We start from the raw sequence: 21,494 nt of genomic DNA on the forward strand, positions 1-21,494 counted from the left end.
AGTTAGGTGGGTGTTATCAACATGTGTGACCAGAGGGGCTTTACTGCTGTGGAAGCAGATTTCTAAGAGTCAGAGTTAGTTGGGAAAGCTCTACTGTAAGAAAGTTTAGTGGTTTATTACGATCAAAGCACTATGTAAATGTAAAACACTACGACTGAAGCAACTCTGAGATCTAAGATCCAGGCAAGAGCAGTTTTTCACTTATTAATCACATGATGACAGTGAAGTACAAGCAATAGCTACTGCAGGAGAGTGATTCTGACAGTCAATCAGCATGATCAGTGTAGCACAGTATAAAATGTTCTTTTGACTATCATTCACAGGTTTTAGGTTCCTAATTAGAATAAGCGTGATTAACGGAGCAAAGTAACAACCTCATAGTATCTTTTTTGACAGAAACCACTGGAACCCTGAGAAACATTTACATCTTAGTACCTAGCAGATAAAACAAGGAGGATTTCATCTTAATATGCCTTTTGTCAAACACAAAGTAGACAATGAATAGTAAGGGGAAAGAATATCGCATTAGAGATTTTGAATCTACACATTTAGGTGGTCTTAAATGGAGCTCTTCAACAAACATCATTAGGACTCAGAAATAGCCAATAGCTCATTTTCTGTCATGTTGAGACCGTAATCAAAAACACATCCTGTAACTTTAGCTAAGAATAGTAAACTGGTCTCCTGTGTCTCCTCTGGTTAACCAGTACTAGTAACACATGAATGTGAGTATCAGGTCTGACCTCTTCAAATAACAACAGAGGAAGTGTAGTAAATGCACATTACATGTACTGTAGCTGAAATCCGCATAAATGAAAAAGACAAACACCTACCCACTGACTCCAAAACACACCTTTATTTAAATGGAAAACGAAAGCTGTTTGGAGACATTTGTGGTTTGGAGTTCGTGGGCAGGTGTTACTTCTTTCTTCTTCTTTTTTTTTTTTTTTTTACAAAAAAAAAAAAACATCCATCTCTTTCTACCCATTAAACGTGATTATTCTGGTTGTTTCCTGAGGTTTCAGATTGCATTTTTACTAATCAACCGTTCTTCTTCACCTTGATGGAAAACCGTCTTGCTGCATGTCTTGCTCTTTGAAAACACCCATTTTATAACATTACCAAGACAAATATAACCAAGTAAAGCAGTTGATGCTCCGGAGTTTAAATAATAATCTGCATGAAGGGTACTGCACTGTTATCAATCTCTCTGTACTAACGGTATATACACTTAATAGATTTATTTCAACAAGACTTTATCAGACTTGATCTCTCTGTATGTGGCTTCTGTCCAGAAAGAAACAGGCTGTTTGTTGTATTAACATGTCTGAAGACTCTCAGTATTGTGTCGAGGGCTGTGTACTGTACTTACCCCATTCCACTCCACGCTCATACTCACTTCCTCGCCACCGTCCGGCCCGCTTTCGTACTTCACCGTGTCAGAGGTCAAGCTCTCGCGGCTTCGCTGCTTCTCACGGGCCTCCGGCTCGCTCAGGACCTCCGCCACGCGCTGCTTATGCACAGTGTCCAGACCCTGATAATAAACACAAAGACACGCACATTACACAACAGGCAGCAATTAACGCCAATTAAAATGATCCAGTTAAAGCAAAAGCTGAGCACCTCTGCCACCTGCAGCTTCAGCACACTTTCACACACATGGACACTGTACAGCTGGCAGGAACAAGTACCAATTCATCCAATCCAATTAATATTAAAGCTATAGACTTCTACTGCCTGCTGCATTGAACCCAGGCCCTGGCACACACTCACACACCTTACATTAGACACCAGCAGAAGGAACTAAAGTCAGTTACAAAAGCAAAATGAGGCAAAACTCAACTGTTTCTTTTAAGGAAAATGTTGAACAGCAAACAGAAACCTGTTGTTTCCTGCTGCAGAGGATGGTATTCTACAGTGCCACCACCAATTGTATGAACCCCCCCTTTCCTTTTTAGAGATGATTAAAGCAAAAATAATCTATAATATGGAGGAATTGTTCATTTAAATAGTTTAACTGCTGGACAAAAATGTTTGGCCCTCATCCTCGACGGCCCACTTACGTAATTTTGCGGGGATAAAAAGAAACTTTAATAAATTATTTACAGTTACAATAATACAGAGTAGTGACCCAAAGTTTGCCAGTATCCGCCCTCCTGGTGAGATGGCACAGACATCTGGACTAATCACAGCTGGCCTAGCAACCCAAATGCATATTGTTATAAATCCCTGGACTTTAATAGAAATAAAATTAGACTTTCTGCTCATATTTAAAAAATATTTCAAGAAAAAAATCCCCCTGCCCCATAGTGTGCTATGCATTACGTTACTGCTCTGCTGATATATCTCATTCAGAAGCATCTGACAGACTCAGAGCTCCATTTGGGTCTCTGGTCTCTGAATGAGACAACGTTTAGGGAAGCAGCTGTATGCTGCTCTTCATCAGAGGTGGATAACCGAAAGTATGACCGAAATACATGGAGCACAAGCGTGACAGTTCTGCCGCAGCATGCACACAGCTGAGCACAACCAATATAATTAACTGAAAGCCAGTTAATTATAATTTTACAGAAAAAGTAGATACAAACCAAACCAGAGCTCCGTGTGTTTGAGCCTGAACCATAGACTGTAAACGTCACGGGAACTTTAAACATGATGTAGCAATATTAATGCGCACCTAAACTTTGTACTACCTACATTTAAAATTACGGTCGGGTTACCTGGCGATACCGATGGAGTTTCCTGAACAGAGGGGGGACCTCTCTTTTGCTTTGAGCCATGACACTACGTGCCTTCCTGTCATTGCTGCGCCCCCCCCGCCATCAAATGGAGCGGTTCCACAGCAGCCCATGCGCGGTTATGTAGCCCATTTTATTTTTGGGGAGGGAGCCGCGGCCCAGTATGCATGGTCCATAGTTTGAGAAAGGCTGCACTAGAGGCATAAGTATTCATATCACACTTTTGGAGATTTAATATTGAACCGCAACTGGTTTCAAACATCACAAAATCATCCTTGTACGTACACATGTTCAACTAAATTAATGTTAAAACTGCCTTTTCTGAGAGTCAGACTGCACAGTGAAACATCCAAGTGAAGGAAAAATAAGCAAAACATATTTGAGAAGAGGGGGAAGTGTTCATATCAAACAAATGCTCATTTGAAAGCAAATTCAGTGGGCTTTCTCTCCAGTAACAATTTGGCAAAGTCAAGCTGCCTCTGGCATAATTAAAGCTGGACCAATGATAGTGTTACACCAGTGCAAAGTTACCTTTGAACCTGCCTGAAGTATAAATGATTCAAGAGGGGAAAAACACAAACCAACCAGACAACAAACTGTTGAACGGTGATCTGAATCTAAATGCTTGTTTTTTTATCTTTATTAACAGGTTCCTCCTCTCACATTGTACAGACTTAAAAATGGTGGGTAATCTTTAAAATGCAATCTCATTCTGGGCCGGACAGTATGGACTGTTTTAAATGGATTGTTTTAAATGTCAGTATCTACTTATCATATATTTATTCATCTGCATTCAAGTGCATTTGTAAAAGCTGCTTACATGTTACACCATGACCACATTTCACAAGTTTCTGCTACTTAAATTAAATACTGTATGTGCACTATAATAAGTAAATGATGCATAAATGACAAAAGAATTATTTCAGAAAAAATATCCTGCAATTTGTGTTTGTAAAACCTGTAATGTCTTTAGTTTCACATTGTCAGCATAGGAAACTACAGCCCTAAATATTGATTTAATTCAACAAAGAGTATCTAATACAGGTATGAGATATTTATAATTTGATTACCAAAACATAATAGCTCTAGCCAGCTGTAACTGTAGCACCACCACAGGAATCCAGTTTCATTTGAGTATCATGTTACTTCCCCAGTAAGAGATACTGGTCATTAAATCCTGGAAGGAGATCCTAATTTAGGATGAAAGCTGCGGGGCTTCACCACTTCTCATCTCCCCAGGAAACCCCATTAGGTCTCATAAATAACACACCCTCAGAGGCAGTTTCAAAGCTGCACCCCAGGCTTCCCGGCATCTCACTTTAACATCTCATCCCTAATTTTACACTAGATTAAGCATTTTCTGCCTTTAAGTCTGCCGTTTATGCTGAGCTGAACCATTTCATCTGCCATTATCTCTGCAGTTTTAACACGGACGGTGACGTCTCAGCCGCAGCAAGGAACCCTGTATTATTAGTCACATTCTTTCGGAGACCACACCTGCTTTCTGGAACGCATGGCAGCCTCCTCGAGAGTCTCGGCTGCCTCGAACTTGCCCTGGCGCCTGTAGAGGGCGCCGAGGTTCTTCAGGGTGGTGGTCACTGTGGGGCTGCAAAAACAACGAGGAGGAATATCTCATCACAGAGAATCAGTCTGGTGAAGGCGGACTAGTGTTATACATGTAAGTTCAAAGAATAAGAAATGCTTGTATGTAATCTAGAACAGTGGTTCTGAGCTTATGGGTTGGGAACCTCATTAAGGGTTCACTGGATCAATCCGAGGGGTCAAAACATGATTAACAAGAAAGGAACCAGAAAAAAAGTTTGTGTACACAAAATTTGGGTTTATTCTTTCATACTTTTCTCTTAAATCTTCTCTATGATTTTCCTTCTTCAGGCATGTAAAAAATAAAGTAAAGAAAAAGTTACTTTTTGGTAACAACCAGCAGTCATTTACCACCTGTGATGAAGGGTCCAAAGTAGAGGTTACTTTGTGTTAAAAAGGTCCCAGGATCATTCAGGAACCTCGTTATATGTTGTATTTAATTCATCTGGTCTTATTACTGTTGTCACTGCTGTACAACCAACTGACCCTCTGCGAACTATTAGAGTTTTACTTGACTCTTGTTATAAAGAAAAATTTTAATTGATTTTTGTTTGTTTGCTGCTGGGAGCATCACCCATCTTCACTCAAACACTGAATTCATCAACCAAACTGACCTGTCGACTTTGCAGGCTTTGTACCAGCCTCCATATTCTCCAAATGGTGAGCCGTCCTTCTGCTTCCCCTAGGAGACAAAACTCATGTTCATTAGTTTACAGCCAAAGTGCTTCAGGGAATCTACCTCTACTTACATGAACATTTTAAAGGACAAATCCGGCGAAAAATTAACATAGGGTTTAATAACACGTGTACCAAGTTCAGCGTTCTCTGGGATTAGTTTTCATGCTAATCGAATGTGACCAGTTTTATCGCAAACTACCTTAGTCGTCGGGGCATGGGTAAAGTAAAAAGAATTGCTATTTCTATACCACTAACAAGGCTCAAAATAGCACCACACTTCCAAGGTAGCATAATGAGGGTCCCTACATGTAAACCAAAGAATTGAGAGAACTGAACTGAATGCTCAAATGCATGAAAACATATTCCAGAGAACGGTCGACTCGGTACACGAGTTATTAACCCCTAGGTTCATTTTGCGCCGGATATGTCCTTTAAGTCTGGACAAGAAGCACGAAACCATGAAGTAAAACGTGAAGTGACTCATGCTTTAAAAAGGATGGAAATTAACCCATTTGAAAACTAGAGGCTCTTTTTAATACCATCAAAGATACCATGAAGGGGTATTTTAGTGGTGGGATTACAGACGAGTCAGGATTCCTTCCCTGAAACCTTTTAAACCCTGACAAAAATAAACTCCTCTAGTTAGGGAAGTGGGGTACTCACACCATCAGCACCGGGTGGTTATTACAGAGACTTAATCTGCTAATCCAACTCTTTGTAATGTCAATCCTTCCTATTCCATTTTAAATACGATCATAACACTGTCGGAGTAGTTTAATGTTGCCATCAGTGTTACATACTACTTACTGCCGGACGTTGAGAGGCATCGAATTTAAATGTGGTTAACTACTGAATATGTGTCAGATTTTTCTACTGTAAGATGCACATTTTTAAGTAATTATAAGATCGCGTAACCTGACTCCGCCAGATGGATCGCTTCGCATTTGCTCGGCATATCCACTGGGATCTTTCCGTTGGAGAACTTTTGGGAAGGGGTGAAAATACTGGTTAGCTGATTGGATAAACCATCTGTCTATCACCTATGTTGGTGATAGACGGGCCAAATCAACCAATGAGATCCACGAAGCGTATGAAAATACAACCACAAGCCCGCCCCCAGGCAAAGCATAGCTCGTTAGCTCAGCAAGCAAGCAACATGTCGGTAAAGGATATTAGCCGTTTGTGCAACGAGAATTTAGGAATAAAAGGCACCATTTCAGGTTCCTGGTCCATATTCCAAAAGAAGGATCCAAGAGAAAAAAAAGCATTAGCGAGCAGCTAACAGAATTAGGGCTACCACTGTCTGAAAATACTGGTTAGCTGATTGGATAAACCATCTGTCTATCACCACCTAACCCGCCTCAAAACCAACGCTGATTGCTCTGCTGGGCCACGCTACATCCTGTAACGCCCTGCAGCGCCCTGATATGACATGAACTACTACAACTACCATTGAAGTCACTGTTCCATTATCTTTAATGTGACTATTATTGCCACTGTTCATCACACCCCCAACCGGCTCGTCAGACACCGCCTACCAAGAGCCTGGGTCTGTCCCAGGTTTCTTCCCAAGAGGGAGTTTTTCCTCGCCACTGTCGCACTGCTTGCTCTTGAGGGACTTATTGCAATTGTTGGGGCTTTGTAAATTATAGAGTGTGGCCTAGACCTACTCTATCTGTAAAGTGTCTCGAGATAACCTATGTTATGATTTGATACTATAAATAAAATTGAACTGAATTGAATTGCTTGGCCTGGTCGTTTGGCGAACGGCTCCAAATTTTCTCTATCTCAAGATGGCAGACTGATCTGCGAGTGGAAAACTGGAGCTCGCGAGATCAGGACAGTCTCACAAGGCTAAAGATCTTGGGGAAAAACTTCAAAACAACAATTTATGAGTATAAATGATTTATGCATATTTTTTGTGTTTTCAATCTGCGTTCTATCAACCGATTTCGCTCACCTTGCTTTGTTCCTCTCTCTCCTCAGCATGCATCCATATTGGTTTGTTCTCATCTGCAGAGAAACACAGTCAGACACATGAGAGGAAGGAAATCAGTACTGACATTCACTCAGATAAAAAGCAGGAGAAAGCACCAGTTTTAGGAATCCCCTCTGGTTCTGAAGAACTACATTTTTTTTTCTCAGCTGAAAGGTCATTTTTGTTTACAGCTACATAAAAGATAAGAGCAGCCTGAAAATATTAACCTTTACATTAGAAGAGGAGCACAGCGGGGGTTGCCAAAGAAATAAATATTTGTTTGTGTGTGTTATTTTAAATAACTGTGGAGAAGAGGATACTGGCTGAAATGTGCGTGTGTACTTGTGTTTATTATCCAGTCACATATCGTACCATCAACAGAGCCAAACTCCCTCTCGTGAGCGCGGGTGAGGATCTCTTTATACAGAGTTTCAGCCTGCTTGAACTTGCCCTGCTTCAGGTAACAGGACGCCTGAGGAACACAAGAGAACCAAACGAGTCAGCATCACACTGTGAATGATAAGACTTGAACTATGCCAGAGGTTATCCAACATATTACACTCTCAGGGGATCCATGTTTGTATAAATATAAATATAAAGTATTGTACATTTCACTGCGCTGCACCCTAAACTTGTATTAAATCCTGCTCTGCTGGGGTTGAAACTGCTACAGTACACAAAAAGGGACATGGTTTGCAGTTATGCCACATGAGTTAATAGCACAAATGTGTCTCTAAATAAACTGTGGGAACTTATTGTCCCCTTAGTGACAGAACTTGTTTCCAAGTTTAGCTTGATAACTAGCTCGGAGAGGTTTTTCCCCATCAGTAACTCTTTGTTGAAAGGGGAGTTAAAAGAAGTCTTGTGACGGCTAGCCTAGCAGGCTAGCATGATAGCTTGCATATTTCGTGAAGACACACGGTTACTGTGCTGAAGCAGTTTATTTGGCAACACTTTACTTGAAGGTGTCTACATGAGAGTGACATGACACGGTCATGAACACATGACACAGTCATGACACATGAACCCTAACTCTAACTTGTCATGACAAAAACCGAATGACACTTAATGACTGAAGCGTTATGTCATAAACGTTTAGGACTTGTTTATAATGTTTAGGACACATTCAAGACAGTGTCATGTCACTCTTACCTAGATAACTTCAAGTAAAGTGTAACTGTTTATTTTAATTGGTGAGTTATCACTCATACTAAAATCTAGCCTCTGTGGCAAGTTCACCACTTACACAAGTGTTACTGGCCAACATACAGTACATGACTTAATCACAGTTTAAAGTCTAGCATGAACTGTAGCAATCAATCCCTGATTCCATTAAAACTGACTTATTGTTATAAATTTTTAAAAATAGCCTCAACTGACAAAAAGGAGCCCTCCTCCCCCATCATCAGTGAAATTCTGCTCCTACTCCGCCTGCACCCCTCTCACCAGGTTGTTCTTTGTCTTAGCCACGTTGGCGTCGTCGGGGCCCAGTTTGGTCTGGTAGATGTCCAGTGCTCTCATGTAGTAGTATTCCACCTCGTCGTACTTGCCCTGGTTCTGACACAGCAGGGCCAGGTTGTTCAGCTGCTTGGCCACATCTGGGTGGTCCTTCCCCAGCACCTGGGACAGAAGCAAGGGGTGAGGGGGGGGGGGGTTAAAATAACAGTCATCACATCAAACCAAACAAGTTTTAGAGGACACCCTGTGTCTCACATTGGGCCATTTGGTCGAAAGCTCTTATCAAGGCTGAGGAATTACCACCTGCCTGTAACCAGTCATTTGGGCACTATGGCATTCACTAATAACTGGTTGGTAATGATTTTACTTGATTCTCTGAATTTCCCTTAGCGTCAACCTTTAAGTTCAAATGTGTAACCCAGTTTAAATACTCTTGTCTGGTTTTGTAAATTTTGGATTTCCTGGAAGACAAAGCTGTCTGCCAATATGTTGGGAATATTTGTTATATCTCTTGCCAGGTTGCGTTGACCCTTGCACTGCTTTCTACAGATTATATGTAATGTTGCTGAGAGTTTAGGCTGAGTCCAACATTACTAACAACATTACACAAAACACTAAACGCTATTTTAGACCCATAGATTCGGAATGCCATATAGGGAATTACATCTGTAACTGTGTGATCTAACCTACGGAGGTGTCTCCTAAAAAGATTTCGACCTGTGGACTATTGACCTGCTTGATTAAATAAAAGCTGAGTCCAGTGGACACACACATCAGTGCAGCAACAAACAGCATTCATCACAGAAAACAACCAAAAAGAGCAGAACCACCATGAAATATTTTTTTTTTTAAATGAATGTGTTTGCATTATTGTGGATATGAGAGCGGTGTAAGCTATTCCTGTGTGCTGAGGAGGCTTAACTCCATTAGAGTCGAGTGTAGCGAGCGTGAAAGAGATGCAGAAGGATCATTAGAGACTAGGTGGCAGAGAGAGTTTCATCACAGTCTGACTGACCAGCAAAGAGAGGGAGATCAGAGACTGACAGAGGGAACAACAATTGCATAATTGAGAGGGAAAGGAGAGGAGACAGGCTGAGACTTTGAAACTCTTTTTCCTTCTGGCACTTCCCTTTCCAAAGAGGATGAAGGATGAGAGAATGCAAAAGAGAAAAGGACATTACGGTTAGTCAGAGAACGACTCTGCTGCCTGCTGCTCATTGAGAAACCGCTTCATTAAAACACTGGGGAAAGGGGGACATTAACAGAGGGAGGGTAGAGGAAAAACTGAGAAAGAAAAGCAGTTGGTGTGAATCTAAACCGTATCAGAGACAAGTTGCAGGTAAACCAAGTAGCTTGTTGTTTGTCCTTTGGTGGATTTTTGGCTTCAGATTATTGAATTATAAATCTGTAGGAGCTCTGAGATCAAACCCCTTGCAGGATCACCTCCCTCCCTGTTGGAGACTGACAGCCTCTCGGTGTCTTTGATCCACAGGATGGATCAGAGCTACCTACAGTATTCACTCCATCCTGGCCTCCCACGCCTCCTCCTCCACAGCATTACACATCTGACAGCTTTCCTGTAAACATTGTTAGCTGGAAAAGGATTGCCATAAGTCTGGGTCGCTGAGGAATTGATGGTGTTTATTGATGGATGCCATGTCTTCAAATACCAAAAGTGCTGCAGCCTGAGGTGGTTTCTGGGAAGCTCTTAGAAACACTGCCTTCATTTAAAATTAAACTACAGGGCCTCTTCTTACAGGGCACTGAATGATTCTGGGTTTTATCCAAATATTGATATATGGGGATTTTTGAGAAATTCTGAAATTTGCCTTTATCCCTCTGGGACACGTACATATTTCAACAAAGACGTCAGTGAAAAGACACAGCTAGCAGCAGGTAGGGCTTCACTTTCATAATCAAGGTCATTTAAGCAGAAGAAGAAGTTAGAAGACAGTCAGGTTCTCTGCTCCATTGAGCACAGACTTGATTAAATACTTGTTTAGTGCTTCAAGTTTGGGAAAACGTTAATGCACTGTTGAAAAAGATAACTAATGTTTGATATTTACACTCCTATTCAAGTCTGTGATGAGTCTAATCTAATGAAAGGCCTTAAAGGTCCAATATGCAATATATTTACTGTAATAAATCCAAAAATGACCCCAATGCGTCATCAGATATTAAGGAAACATGTGAAGTTGAAATACTATCTTTTCTGACAACAATGCTAATGCCAGTATTTTCTGTTTTTGAAATTTCCGTTCCGTGATGGAATTTCTGTTTGTGTTTTGGCCTGTGTGTTGTTATCAACTGCCCTGCTTGACAGCCAGGCCGGAATGCCAGATATACCTGTAAGCACGTAAACCCAGCATGCTACAGCTGTAAGGTTAGTACAGCCATGAAAGCAGCAAACAAACGAACATGATCAACGGAGATAAATTGTACCCGACAAAAAAACGGCATGTTTCTAGCAATTGTGTTACAAACCCCTGGTAAATATTGGAGATGTATTTGAAAGATGGAGACAGCTTAGAGCCCCAAAAGGCTTATTTCCTCCTGAACAGGTAAGCATTAGCTTCAGGCTAATTTATCACAGCTACTATGGACGGGCATTTTATGTCATTTCAACATTCGTGTAGCTACTAACATTGAATTATATAGCTAGAGTACCCGAGTTGGTTACTCGCAAAAACAATTGAGACACTGCCAGTGAAGTGATCCCGACTGGTCCTGGCTATAGCCGCCATGCTAACCCTGCTAACTGCTAACGTTACCGGAGGACCAGGCAAGCGGGCCACGGCTGTTTACAGCGTGTAGCCTCGTCAGCGGCTGGAGCCGACAACGGTGAGTTATTTTAAGCCACGAGAGGGGGGGCTGTAAATCCGGAAGAGAGGACTGTGAGTTTGCAGTGTGTTTAGCGATTGTTCCCGTAATTCTAAAGGTAGTGGTATTTTTAGCAGTTCCTATCGTAATTCTAAGACGAGGAAGTGTGTCTGTCTGGCGTGTGGAGAGGACGGCGAGGTTGTGGGATTTTTAGCAGTTTCTACGGTAATTCAAAGCCGAAAAAGTGTGTCAGTCAGTTGGGTACAGAGCTCCGCGTGAGCATGGGCTTTTATGACTGTCAATATAGCCAGCATCTAACGTTAGCTACTTTGCTGTGAAGTAATGTCTGGCTATGTGAGACAAGCGTCTAGCAACATTGTTGTGGATGCTCCGGTCTCAGCCTTGCAAAAAACCTGAACTTCGAGTCTGGGGAGGAGGGGGCGGGGGAGACGACTCTCTCCAGTATTTTGAAATTGTACTGCAGTAACTATTTTAAACACTAGCTGTCAGTATTACATATTGCACCTTTAAGTCGAAATTAAAGGTCCCATGGCATGAAAATTCCACTTTATGGAGGTTTTTTTAACATTAATATGAGTTCCCCCAGCCTGCCTATGGTCCCCCAGTGGCTAGAAATGGTGATAGGTGTAAACCGAGCCCTGGGTATCCTGCTCTGCCTTTGAGAAAATGAAAGCTCAGATGGGCCAATCTGGAATCTTGCTCCTTATGTAGTTTTTCCTCTACCCTCCCTAAGGAGCAAGGTTACGTGCACTTTCTCCGCTTTGCCCGCCCAGAGAATTTGGCCCACCCATTAGAAAGAGAGACATCATGGCTTTCAAACAAGCAAAGTGGCAGTTGGTCAAGGCCACACCCCCACCCTCCACCGTGCCCCCCACCCTCCACCGTGCCCCCCCTCTCTCCTCCTCAATAGCTACAGACACAAATGGCACATACTAAGGAAAGCTCATTATGAGACTGGCTCTAGTGGCTGTAATTCGGCACAAAGGCTGAATTTTGGGAAAGAGACTTCAGATACAGTATTAGGGGACCACTAAGGTCTATATAAAAAGAGACTTCAGATACAGTATTAGGGGACCACCTAGGCCTATATAAAAGAGACTTCAGATACAGTATTAGGGGATAGATTAATCGGCAGATTTTTTGGCTTTTTTTACATAATCGGCATCGGCCAATATCAAGCCGATTAATAGGCAGGCGCATCTGCGGGCAGCCTGGTGTTGTTGTTGTGGAACACGTGTTCGTAGCACGCTGCCCCTAGAGTCAGTTACCAGCAGAGTGAGCAGACCTCATCCAGTGCCTAAGGAAGGAGCTGTTCCTCGGAGAAAACGGTAAGGATTAAATTCTTATAAGTCGTATATATTTAATGAAAAACGTATGACATGTTACTGCCAACTTCGAGAAAAAACATGAACAGGCGACATGACGTTCGGCTACTTTGGATATTGATAGCTATCGTGTAATGCTGTCATGTCACAATAATTAAACTAGAATTTTGCAATCACAGACAGTGGATCTGAGACTTTTATTATTTGTTCTGTTTGTGTGTCTATATTTGAGAGGGTTGTCAACTCAATGCAGAGAAAGAAGTTGTAGTTAAAAAGAGACCACCGCACCATAGGCTAGTGAAGGACTGGCTTTGCTTTGCTAGCGTCGTTGCTAGGGTTGGTACAGAGTAGACCCGGTGCTAAAATGGCACCTGTGCCTTAACCTTAACTACCTGTGCCGTATCTACCGGACCGAATAGCAACGCGGATTTCTGTACCTCATTTCGGCGCCACTGATATGCCTGCGTTGCTCTCTGATGCTCCGAAAACGAATGTTAGAATAACAGAAACATCGCAGCATGTGACGCTAGTTAACATTACACTCGTCAGCAGCTAACGTTAGCCTACCATTAGCTAGCTGATGGATTAAACACGATTAAAATGCTGACAGCTAAACGGTGTTAAGTGGCCATGGTGGCTGTTTTTGTCGTTCAATAGCAATTTACTAGTGAAATACGTCATTGTTATAAGTTATAGTTATTACATTATTATTAAATCATTTAATTTTGACCATATGGCCTAAAGTTGTTTTTCCCCCTTAATTAGGTTTTGTCCATTTGGCTTTGTCTGTCAACAAACAAAACAAACCAAAAATACATGTTTTAGGACAGTTTTTGGGAAGATGATAGAAACCTTTTAGCCTTATATCACTTACAATGCACTGAATTATTAGCTGATTTATAAAACAAATGTTAGATTTTAAATCTATACCTATCTATAAAATTACTTGAAGAAGATACTATACAAAAATACTAACTTAACCTTGTATTTTCCCCCTTTTTTAGTCATTAAGTCTGATGGCTGAAAAGAAAACCACCCCCTTATGGCAGCGCTTCACCCAGCCAACACCAAAACAAAGAAATGCTGCTGGTTGCTACTGTGTGTCAGCACTACTATTGTTAAAATGGTCAATTTATTTTATTGTTCTCAGCAGTTTGATAAATGCTGCTAAGTGCACTAAACTTTATCTTTTAATTGAAAAGTTTATTTGACAAAGTTAAATTTATTTTCTTTCTTTTTACCCGTTTTATTTATACAATATATGTTTTTACATTATACATGTTTAATGTAAGTATACAAGTGCAGATTGGTGTTCAAGTGTTCAATAAATGTTTTTGTTGAGAAATTTTGTGTATCTTAATTACTTATTAGTGTTAAATTTTGTCTTTCAAATAGAGGTTAAAAACAAGCAAATATCGGCCAAAAATAATTGGCAGCATATATCGGCCATCGGCCAACCCTGATTTCAAAAGATCGGCATCGGCCTGAGAAAACCCATATCGTAAAAGAGACTTCAGATACAGTAGTAGCGGACCACTAAGGCCTATATAAAAGCATCCAAAGAGCAACATGTTATGGGACCTTTAACTAATAAAATATGTATCCTTTAATATAGTGTTTAGTAGCACTACTATAGTTTGAAAAGTTAACTATGTCTTTTTGTCACTGTCGCAGTGAAGCTAGATGACAAATTATGTGAACATTTCTAGGACTGCATCAGGGATATGGAAATTATAGTCAATCAATAAAGTTACTTATTTACCAAATCATACTGGGTTCAGCAGGTTTTCTTCTTTCTTCTCAAATAAACTGAATAGTCGAAAGGTTCTATACCAGTTTATAGCTATGACTGCCCCATTGTCCCTGATGCCAACAAAACTCACTTAGAAGCTGAGCTTTCCTGAGCTTCTATTAAAAGCCAAAAAGGAAGGAAAAAGGAATCCTTCTGATTCAGCAACTCTGCAGCAGCCACCTCGCCTGAGCAGGAAAAACTCAGTGGCAAATCTTTGAGCTCAGTGGCAAATCTTTGAGCTTAAGCGACAGCATGATCATCTGAAGCATAAAAAATTAAATCGCTCAGCTTCACCAAAGCTGCTGTCTCTTTCTCAGAGGAGCGAGAAGGAGAGCGATTGAGGGTTTGTTTAAAGGCAAGAGCTGAGGACAGATACAGACTGGTGAATAAAAAGTGTTTTCTGCACTTTGAGGTTTGCTCAGCAGCACCTCTGTAAGCACCAAACTAGAGGTCAGACAAAATATGGCGATCTCCCCTGAGACATACAGGCTGTCCCATGATACACATCTTTGAACAATACAAAGCTAAAAGGGAGAATGAGCTGGAATGAATCATGGGAGAACAATGCTAATCACCTAATGTGACATTTTAATACCAAGAACTTGTCTTATGTATCTAGTCAAGACTTGTGATGACAAATTAAGAAACAACAAAAAACAGAGAACCCATTTTGCGTTTGTTGTATATTTTGTAATTTCTTCATTATTTTATGCCAATTATTTCAAATGCATCTTAATGACAGACTGATCTGAGAGATCTGATCATTTGTTAACCCCTCCCCTTAATAGCGATTGTCCGATCGGAGCTCAGCAACAGTGACTAGGCACAAATGGTCTGACAAGCTCTCTCATGTGATGGAGGTTATATGCAACTAAAAGCTCTTTCAATCTAAAATTCAATCTTCCTTCTCCAACCTCAAAAAACTCTTCTCTATCTCTTCTTGCAATGCCTGGGGTTGTACCCTCATGGTTGAATATATCTTAAGTCACTTTGGATAAAAGCGTAAGCTTATCTGCTCTAACATAAGCTAGAAAAATATCCGTACAGGGATGGAGGTTTCACATAAACCATTTCAAAAAACTTTTAGAGACTGTTTAGAACGGACTCAGAGTTTTAACATTAGCAATAGCTTATGGTCATCGGCTAGAGATGAGAAGCTGCTTTTGTTTACTTATGCGTAAAATAGGGCTTGGCGATAAAACGATAACGATAGGTTTCGCGATAGACACGTAATCAATATCAATAGAAAATGCGTTCGATAAAACGTTCGATAACTTGTTTTTCTTCATCAGAAGAAACCAGAGGTTGTGAAGCAAGTTTGGTTGCATGAACAAAGGCACTCACTCTCTGGTAACCTAGCAACGTAGAGAGTGACACTCTAACAGCCAATCATGTAACAGTATCAAGTTTGGTTGCGCCACATCGCTGTCTCGTGTTGGGTTCTTCAATAACAGAACCGGCGGTGTGGAATGTGAGTGCCGCAGCGAGCGAGGAAATTGTTGATAAAACAGGAAAAGTCAGAATGGCAGTTTTGGGGATTTTATAAGTCTGACTGTAGTCAGACCAATGTCGTCAGCAAATTATGCAAGACCGTCGTCCCCACCAACACTGGTAACACCACAAACTTGTTTTACCACCTTAGCCGCGCTCACGCTTTGGAGCACAGCCGTATTCACCAGCAACGTCCAACATCTGCAGCTGCAACACCGCACAAGCAGCAGACCACCATGGAGAGGTACTCGGCATCAGCGCCTTACTAAACGCTACAAAGAAATAACGGAGGCAGACATGCTGAGCACTGTCCAGAAGCCAGTTTACCAACCTAGCCATAAACTTACAGAAAATAGTTCTTCTCAGGTTTCAGGTTTCTCTATATTTATATTTAACACTTTGCACTATTTTATTACACTTTATTAAGCATTTCTTACTTATTCTTTAATTTTGCACCTTAATGTTAAGAGATAATTGTTAAGTGTTCATTATGTTTACATTTTAATTATTTGAGTGTTTTCCATGGTTGTGTTGACATTTCTGCTTTTCTGAAGGGATTATAATCAGAGGAAGGTTAAGTTTAAAATAAAAATGTTTAAATTTAATATATTTTTCTCCTGATCCTTATTTTAAATAGGTCATAAAAAATATCAATAATTATCGATATCGACCGATATGAAACACTTATATCGTGATACAGTTTTCAGCCAGATCGCCCAGCCATAGCGTAAAATGTTCGAAAGTTAGAATTTTGAGTGGTAAATCTGTCACTGTTGATCACTGTAAACTGCTAAAATGGAGAACTTTACAGGGCAAGTGTTTGTCCTTTATTCTGCTGGCTCATGGGAGACATCCTGAGTGAACTATTCAGTGCTTAGTGTTTGACTGCTTTGTGCCTGAATAGGACACAGAGTTTGACTGAAAGGGAAGTGAAAGTAAACATTTGTCTGAAAGTGAAGTGAAAGTAAACCTTAGTTTGAAAGTTTTAAGTCTGGTGATGAAGAAAAACAGTGTTGGTACAAGTAGATACAGCTGCCTACCATTCGTTTAATTCCTACTGAATGTGTTTCGTGTTTGATGACCTTTGACCAACCTTTTCTCGGATCTCCAGCGCTCTCTTGCACAGGGGCTCTGCTTCCTTGTACTTTCCTCTCTTCCCATACAGGACGGCCAGGTTATTGAGGGTGGCAGCAACCTGACAGAAACACAAACACATGCATTATTTCAAAACCATGTTCCAAACCTGGTGATGAGACTCAATCATATTCACCCAAGTGCAACCACAAGACTCCGCCACAGCAGCAAAGTGCCATTGATCTGGTGAGAGAGTAATTAATGAGGAGGAAGGAGGAGTGCGGAAACAGGAAGTGATTATGGTGGGCTGTAATTTGATCCCAATCAGCTGTAAGATCAATCTCGCGCAGTCAGGAGGAGGGAGACTACAGAGGTCCCCTCTGATCTCTGATTCAGAGAGGCTCTGGTGGCCATGTGGGCAGAGTGGAAGGAAAGGACGGAGGGAGGGAATGCAGAGGTGAATTGAGGAGTGGAGCAGTGATGGAGGGAAGAGAGAAGGACAGGACGGAGGGCAGTGCATAAGGAGAAATCTACCGCACTTACAAAACTCTTTTTCTCACTTTTTCCAGATTGTTATTCCTTACATTTGATTTCTTTTTCAGTATAATATTATATGGATGCTCACTTTTCCTTCACAAACTATAAGAAACCACTGTAAAAGATGAAGATTGTTCCGCACAGCCTCAAATATAAGAATATCAGAGAAGATAAAGATCTTGTGTTTTATGTGTCCAAGGTATACTGCTGCAGATCAGATGATTCGGCTACAAACTGGATGATGGATCTTTAGCCCAAAGTGTTCTTATGAACCACTTCAGTATCTCAACCAGTGGTCTGTGATCCACGCGTTGTCCGTGGCAGTATGGCAGGGCGTCCAGGAAAGATTTGTATGAAAGTATATCTGTTCCGTCACTCACACATTAAGATAGACGACAAAAAAAAGCTGCAATATTTCATGACTTGAATGCAGCTGAAAAAGCACTTTTCATGAACAGGTGGAGTCACAGGGGAAGGGGTCCTTGGTCACGTCAGCTCATCACCAGGAGTACTAAAAGATGGTTTAGAGGCACTGAACTACTCAAAGCTTGAATGGGGTGTTTGTTACGTCCAAAACTAGCTTATATGTCCAAAAGTAGAGCACCACGGCCACCAAGATCGGACATGCTGTTCCTCCCAGTGACCTTCTTCCAGGCTTCTCGTCGTCCACCTGCCAGATTCATGGAGTCCCCAGGTGGCACATTTCCAGGAGGAGAGACTCGAGAGCCAGGTACTTCAAAGAGCTGATGTGAAAGAAGAAACTACAATAAAAAGGCTTCTTGTCTGTAACCCTAGTGTTTGCTGGGGGCACAGTGGCACTTAGCTGGGGGCTCTTAACTATTTCCATATGTCCCCCTGGAAAGACTACAGCCTGTCTAGGATCTTGGTTCAATAACCATTCCACCTTTCACACTAGCTTTAGTATTTTCCCCAGGATCCAGTTTTCATAGCCAGGAGACACCATGGCCCAGAATTTGCCTGCTGCCCAACTGGCAAAGCTCCAGACCACACAATGAGCTATTATGGAAACACGGTGTACATGTTGGTACACGCACAACAGGTGGTGTTTAAACCTGATCCAGGCATCAATAAGCAGAATTCAAGAAAATGTTTCTTAATGGATACCCGGCTCTCATAAATTTGGACCAGTTCTCAATAGTGAACTTTCAAAATAGGGAAGAAAAGAAAGGAAAGTAGAAGAGATTGAGAGATAAAGACGATCAGAAACACTGTAGGAGAAAGAGACTAAGAGGCAAAGAGCTGGATTTAAAATGAAGCATAAGGTGAGAGGAATCAGTGTCAAATACCTGGCTTGCCAAAACTGTGATTTTTTTTATGCTAAAATCCTTGAAAAAAAAAAAAATCACTTCCTTGAAGAAAAGAAGGATCAGGGCTTAGTGGCAGGTGGAGAGGGTGGAGGTGGAAGAGGGGAGGGCTAACCTCAGAGTGATGGAGGTCCAGACAGTGGAGACACAGGCCTGCTGGGGTTACAACAGTTAGTCGACCTGCTGTTTTACAGTCACACTGACAAACAGAAGTTAATGGGGTCTGACAACAGGACTGGGTCAATTATTTATAAAATCTGTTCACAGTGATCGTCCTGGACTGCAGTCACAATCCTGTCACCTAAAAATTCAAGCTATTATATAGAGGACACTCAACATCTGGTCAAATGTAAACCAATACCCAACCTTAAAGCTCCTGTTATATAAAAAAAGAAAAGAGGTTTATAATTACACGTTTATAAAACCTATTTTTCTAGGAGTACATTGCATCAAGGAGCACCACTAACAGCTCTGAAACTCACTCGTAGCTTTATGGGCTCTTTAATAAGGATAAATGCTATAAGTTATTATGGCTGCCAGTGTTGGTATATGTGTTACCTGAAGGGGAGCAGGGTAAAACATTTTTTAATGAATTTTATTGATCCCCTGAGGGGAAACCGGGACACTGCAGCAGACAAAAATAGCTGTAGATTAAAGAGTAAAGGGTAATAACAGTGTGCTTCTAACAAGATGAAGAACTGTAATTTTCTTTTCCTTAACTGTATAACTCAGCTTAGCGATAAAGCTCTTTATATCAAAAGGAATAGTTTGACATTTGGTGATATGCACTTATTGGCTTACTTGCCATGAGTTAGATGAGAAGATCAATACCACGGTCATGTCTGTACAGTAAATATGAAGCTACCGCCAGCAACTGGTTGTCTTAGCTTAGCATAAAAACTGGAAAAACAGGGAAATAATTTTTGTTTGGATTCAATAAAAAAAATTATAATTAGTGATCTTCAGAGGTGCTGGTTGGCAGATTTTGTCACCTTTGAATAGAATAAGGCTAGCGGTTTCTAGTATTAACGCTAAGCTAAGTACCTAATTGCTGTAGCTTCCTTTTTACTGTACAAACATGAGTGGTAAGAATCTTCTTAAAAACTTATTAAAGCAAATAAACGCCTTAAAAATGTTTTAATTATCACTTTTAATGTACAGATGGGTCAACTTGCTCAAATATCATATATATATTTTTTTTTTGTTAAGTTTAAATCTATTTTTGATCACTTATTCTGTATTTGACTTCAACATAATAGTGTGTAGGGTAGATTGTCCTAGCAGTAAAGTGCAGAAAAATATGTATAAATACTTATTTATACATATTTTTTTTTATGTATAAAAAATATTTTTTTTTATTTTTATTAAATATTTTATTTATACATATTTTCTGTACTTCACTGCTAGGACAATCTACCCTACACACTATTATGTTGAAGTCAAATACATCCATATAATTCTGATAAAAGTGATTATATCACAACAAATATTGTACAGAAAAACCAGGCACAGCCGAATAACTTTGGGGTTATGCAGAGACAGATGTACTCACAGCTGGGTGGTCCCTGCCTAGAGTCTTCTCCCTGATGGCCAGGGCATCATTCAGCAGGTTGGCTGCCTCCTTATATTTGTTCTGATCCCTGAAACCAACAGAAGCAAACAGAGTCAGACAGAAATACACAGACACAGACGGACATACAAGCACACAAAAAGAGAAACATAAACTATGCCAACAATTTCCACTAACAGCCCATTATTTTCAGGTGATATGGTCCAAATAGCTTTGCAGCAGTTCCCACAGTCTATGCAATAGTTCGCTGACAACAAGTCGACCAACTCTCTCATTCCTGACTATTCAATGGATAAGATTTGTGGAAGAAAGAAACATGGGTCCAACCACTGTAAAAGACTTGTCCAGCTCTTGTTTGTCATTCTTTTGTTCTTTTGTTCTTTAGCTGGGAGATTAACACTTACCCAGTTCTATTACTGTACTGTAAATCTTTGGCTGTGTCTGCTATGTTTGCCATGTTCCACTTCTCTCGTAGAAAGGCGTCCAACTATCATATGAGAGGTCCTATAGAGGCCTGTCACACAATGCTTTGATGGTTACCAAAAGGCTTTAAAAAGGGACATGCCACCGTATTGTGAGGAGAAAAAGATAGAAAAAGACTACATTCCATAACCATTATCACATATTTCTATTTGGAGGAGAACATTTTTTTTGAAGGATCTAAAAAAGGTATTCAAACTGGGCTATGACAGCAACAAGGTTAAAAACATTCCTTTAATTGATAACTACCAAAACACTGCCCCGGCATTCACTAACAAGCTTCTACTTTATTCTGAAATCCTGGGACGGCTTGTAAAATAGTCAGCGTGGCCCGGGACCTTAAGGAAGACTTTGTTTTGGTCATGGTGCCAACAGAAACAGAAGAGTAATTGAATAGTAATCATTAAACTGACTACAGTTGTTTAATATCATCAACATAGGAATTTGACAGAGAAAAATTATCATATCTGTATCGTACATCTTATTAAAAATCTATGTAATATGTCCCTAAATCTGATTTAATAAAAATTATTTTTTATCGTTTTGATTTAGTTTACAATTACAACATTATACTCTCACACAACTGAAAGAGTAAGGTAAAACTG

The 21,494-nt window shown here is 40.6% G+C and overlaps 1 protein-coding gene across 5 annotated transcripts in view; it reads right to left on the reverse strand.

Moving 5' to 3' along the window:
- Nucleotides 1-21,494, reverse strand: part of klc1a (kinesin light chain 1a) — a 55,692-nt gene that overhangs the window by 13,736 nt on the left and 20,462 nt on the right. For 3 of the 5 annotated variants that reach the window (XM_039785102.1, XM_039785104.1, XM_039785105.1), the window contains exons 6-13: nt 20,392-20,479; nt 16,997-17,098; nt 8,443-8,616; nt 7,369-7,468; nt 6,979-7,031; nt 4,955-5,022; nt 4,236-4,344; nt 1,373-1,534 (exon numbers count right to left, since the gene is read on the reverse strand). In XM_039785102.1, coding sequence (XP_039641036.1) covers nt 1,373-1,534; nt 4,236-4,344; nt 4,955-5,022; nt 6,979-7,031; nt 7,369-7,468; nt 8,443-8,616; nt 16,997-17,098; nt 20,392-20,479 — 856 coding nt within the window. The remainder of the gene's footprint in view (nt 1-1,372; nt 1,535-4,235; nt 4,345-4,954; nt 5,023-6,978; nt 7,032-7,368; nt 7,469-8,442; nt 8,617-16,996; nt 17,099-20,391; nt 20,480-21,494) is intronic. The other 2 variants (XM_039785103.1, XM_039785106.1) reach the window with 1 other exon arrangement.

The sequence above is a fragment of the Perca fluviatilis genome, chromosome 20 (genome assembly GCF_010015445.1).
Source record: "Perca fluviatilis chromosome 20, GENO_Pfluv_1.0, whole genome shotgun sequence".
Lineage (NCBI taxonomy): Eukaryota > Metazoa > Chordata > Actinopteri > Perciformes > Percidae > Perca > Perca fluviatilis.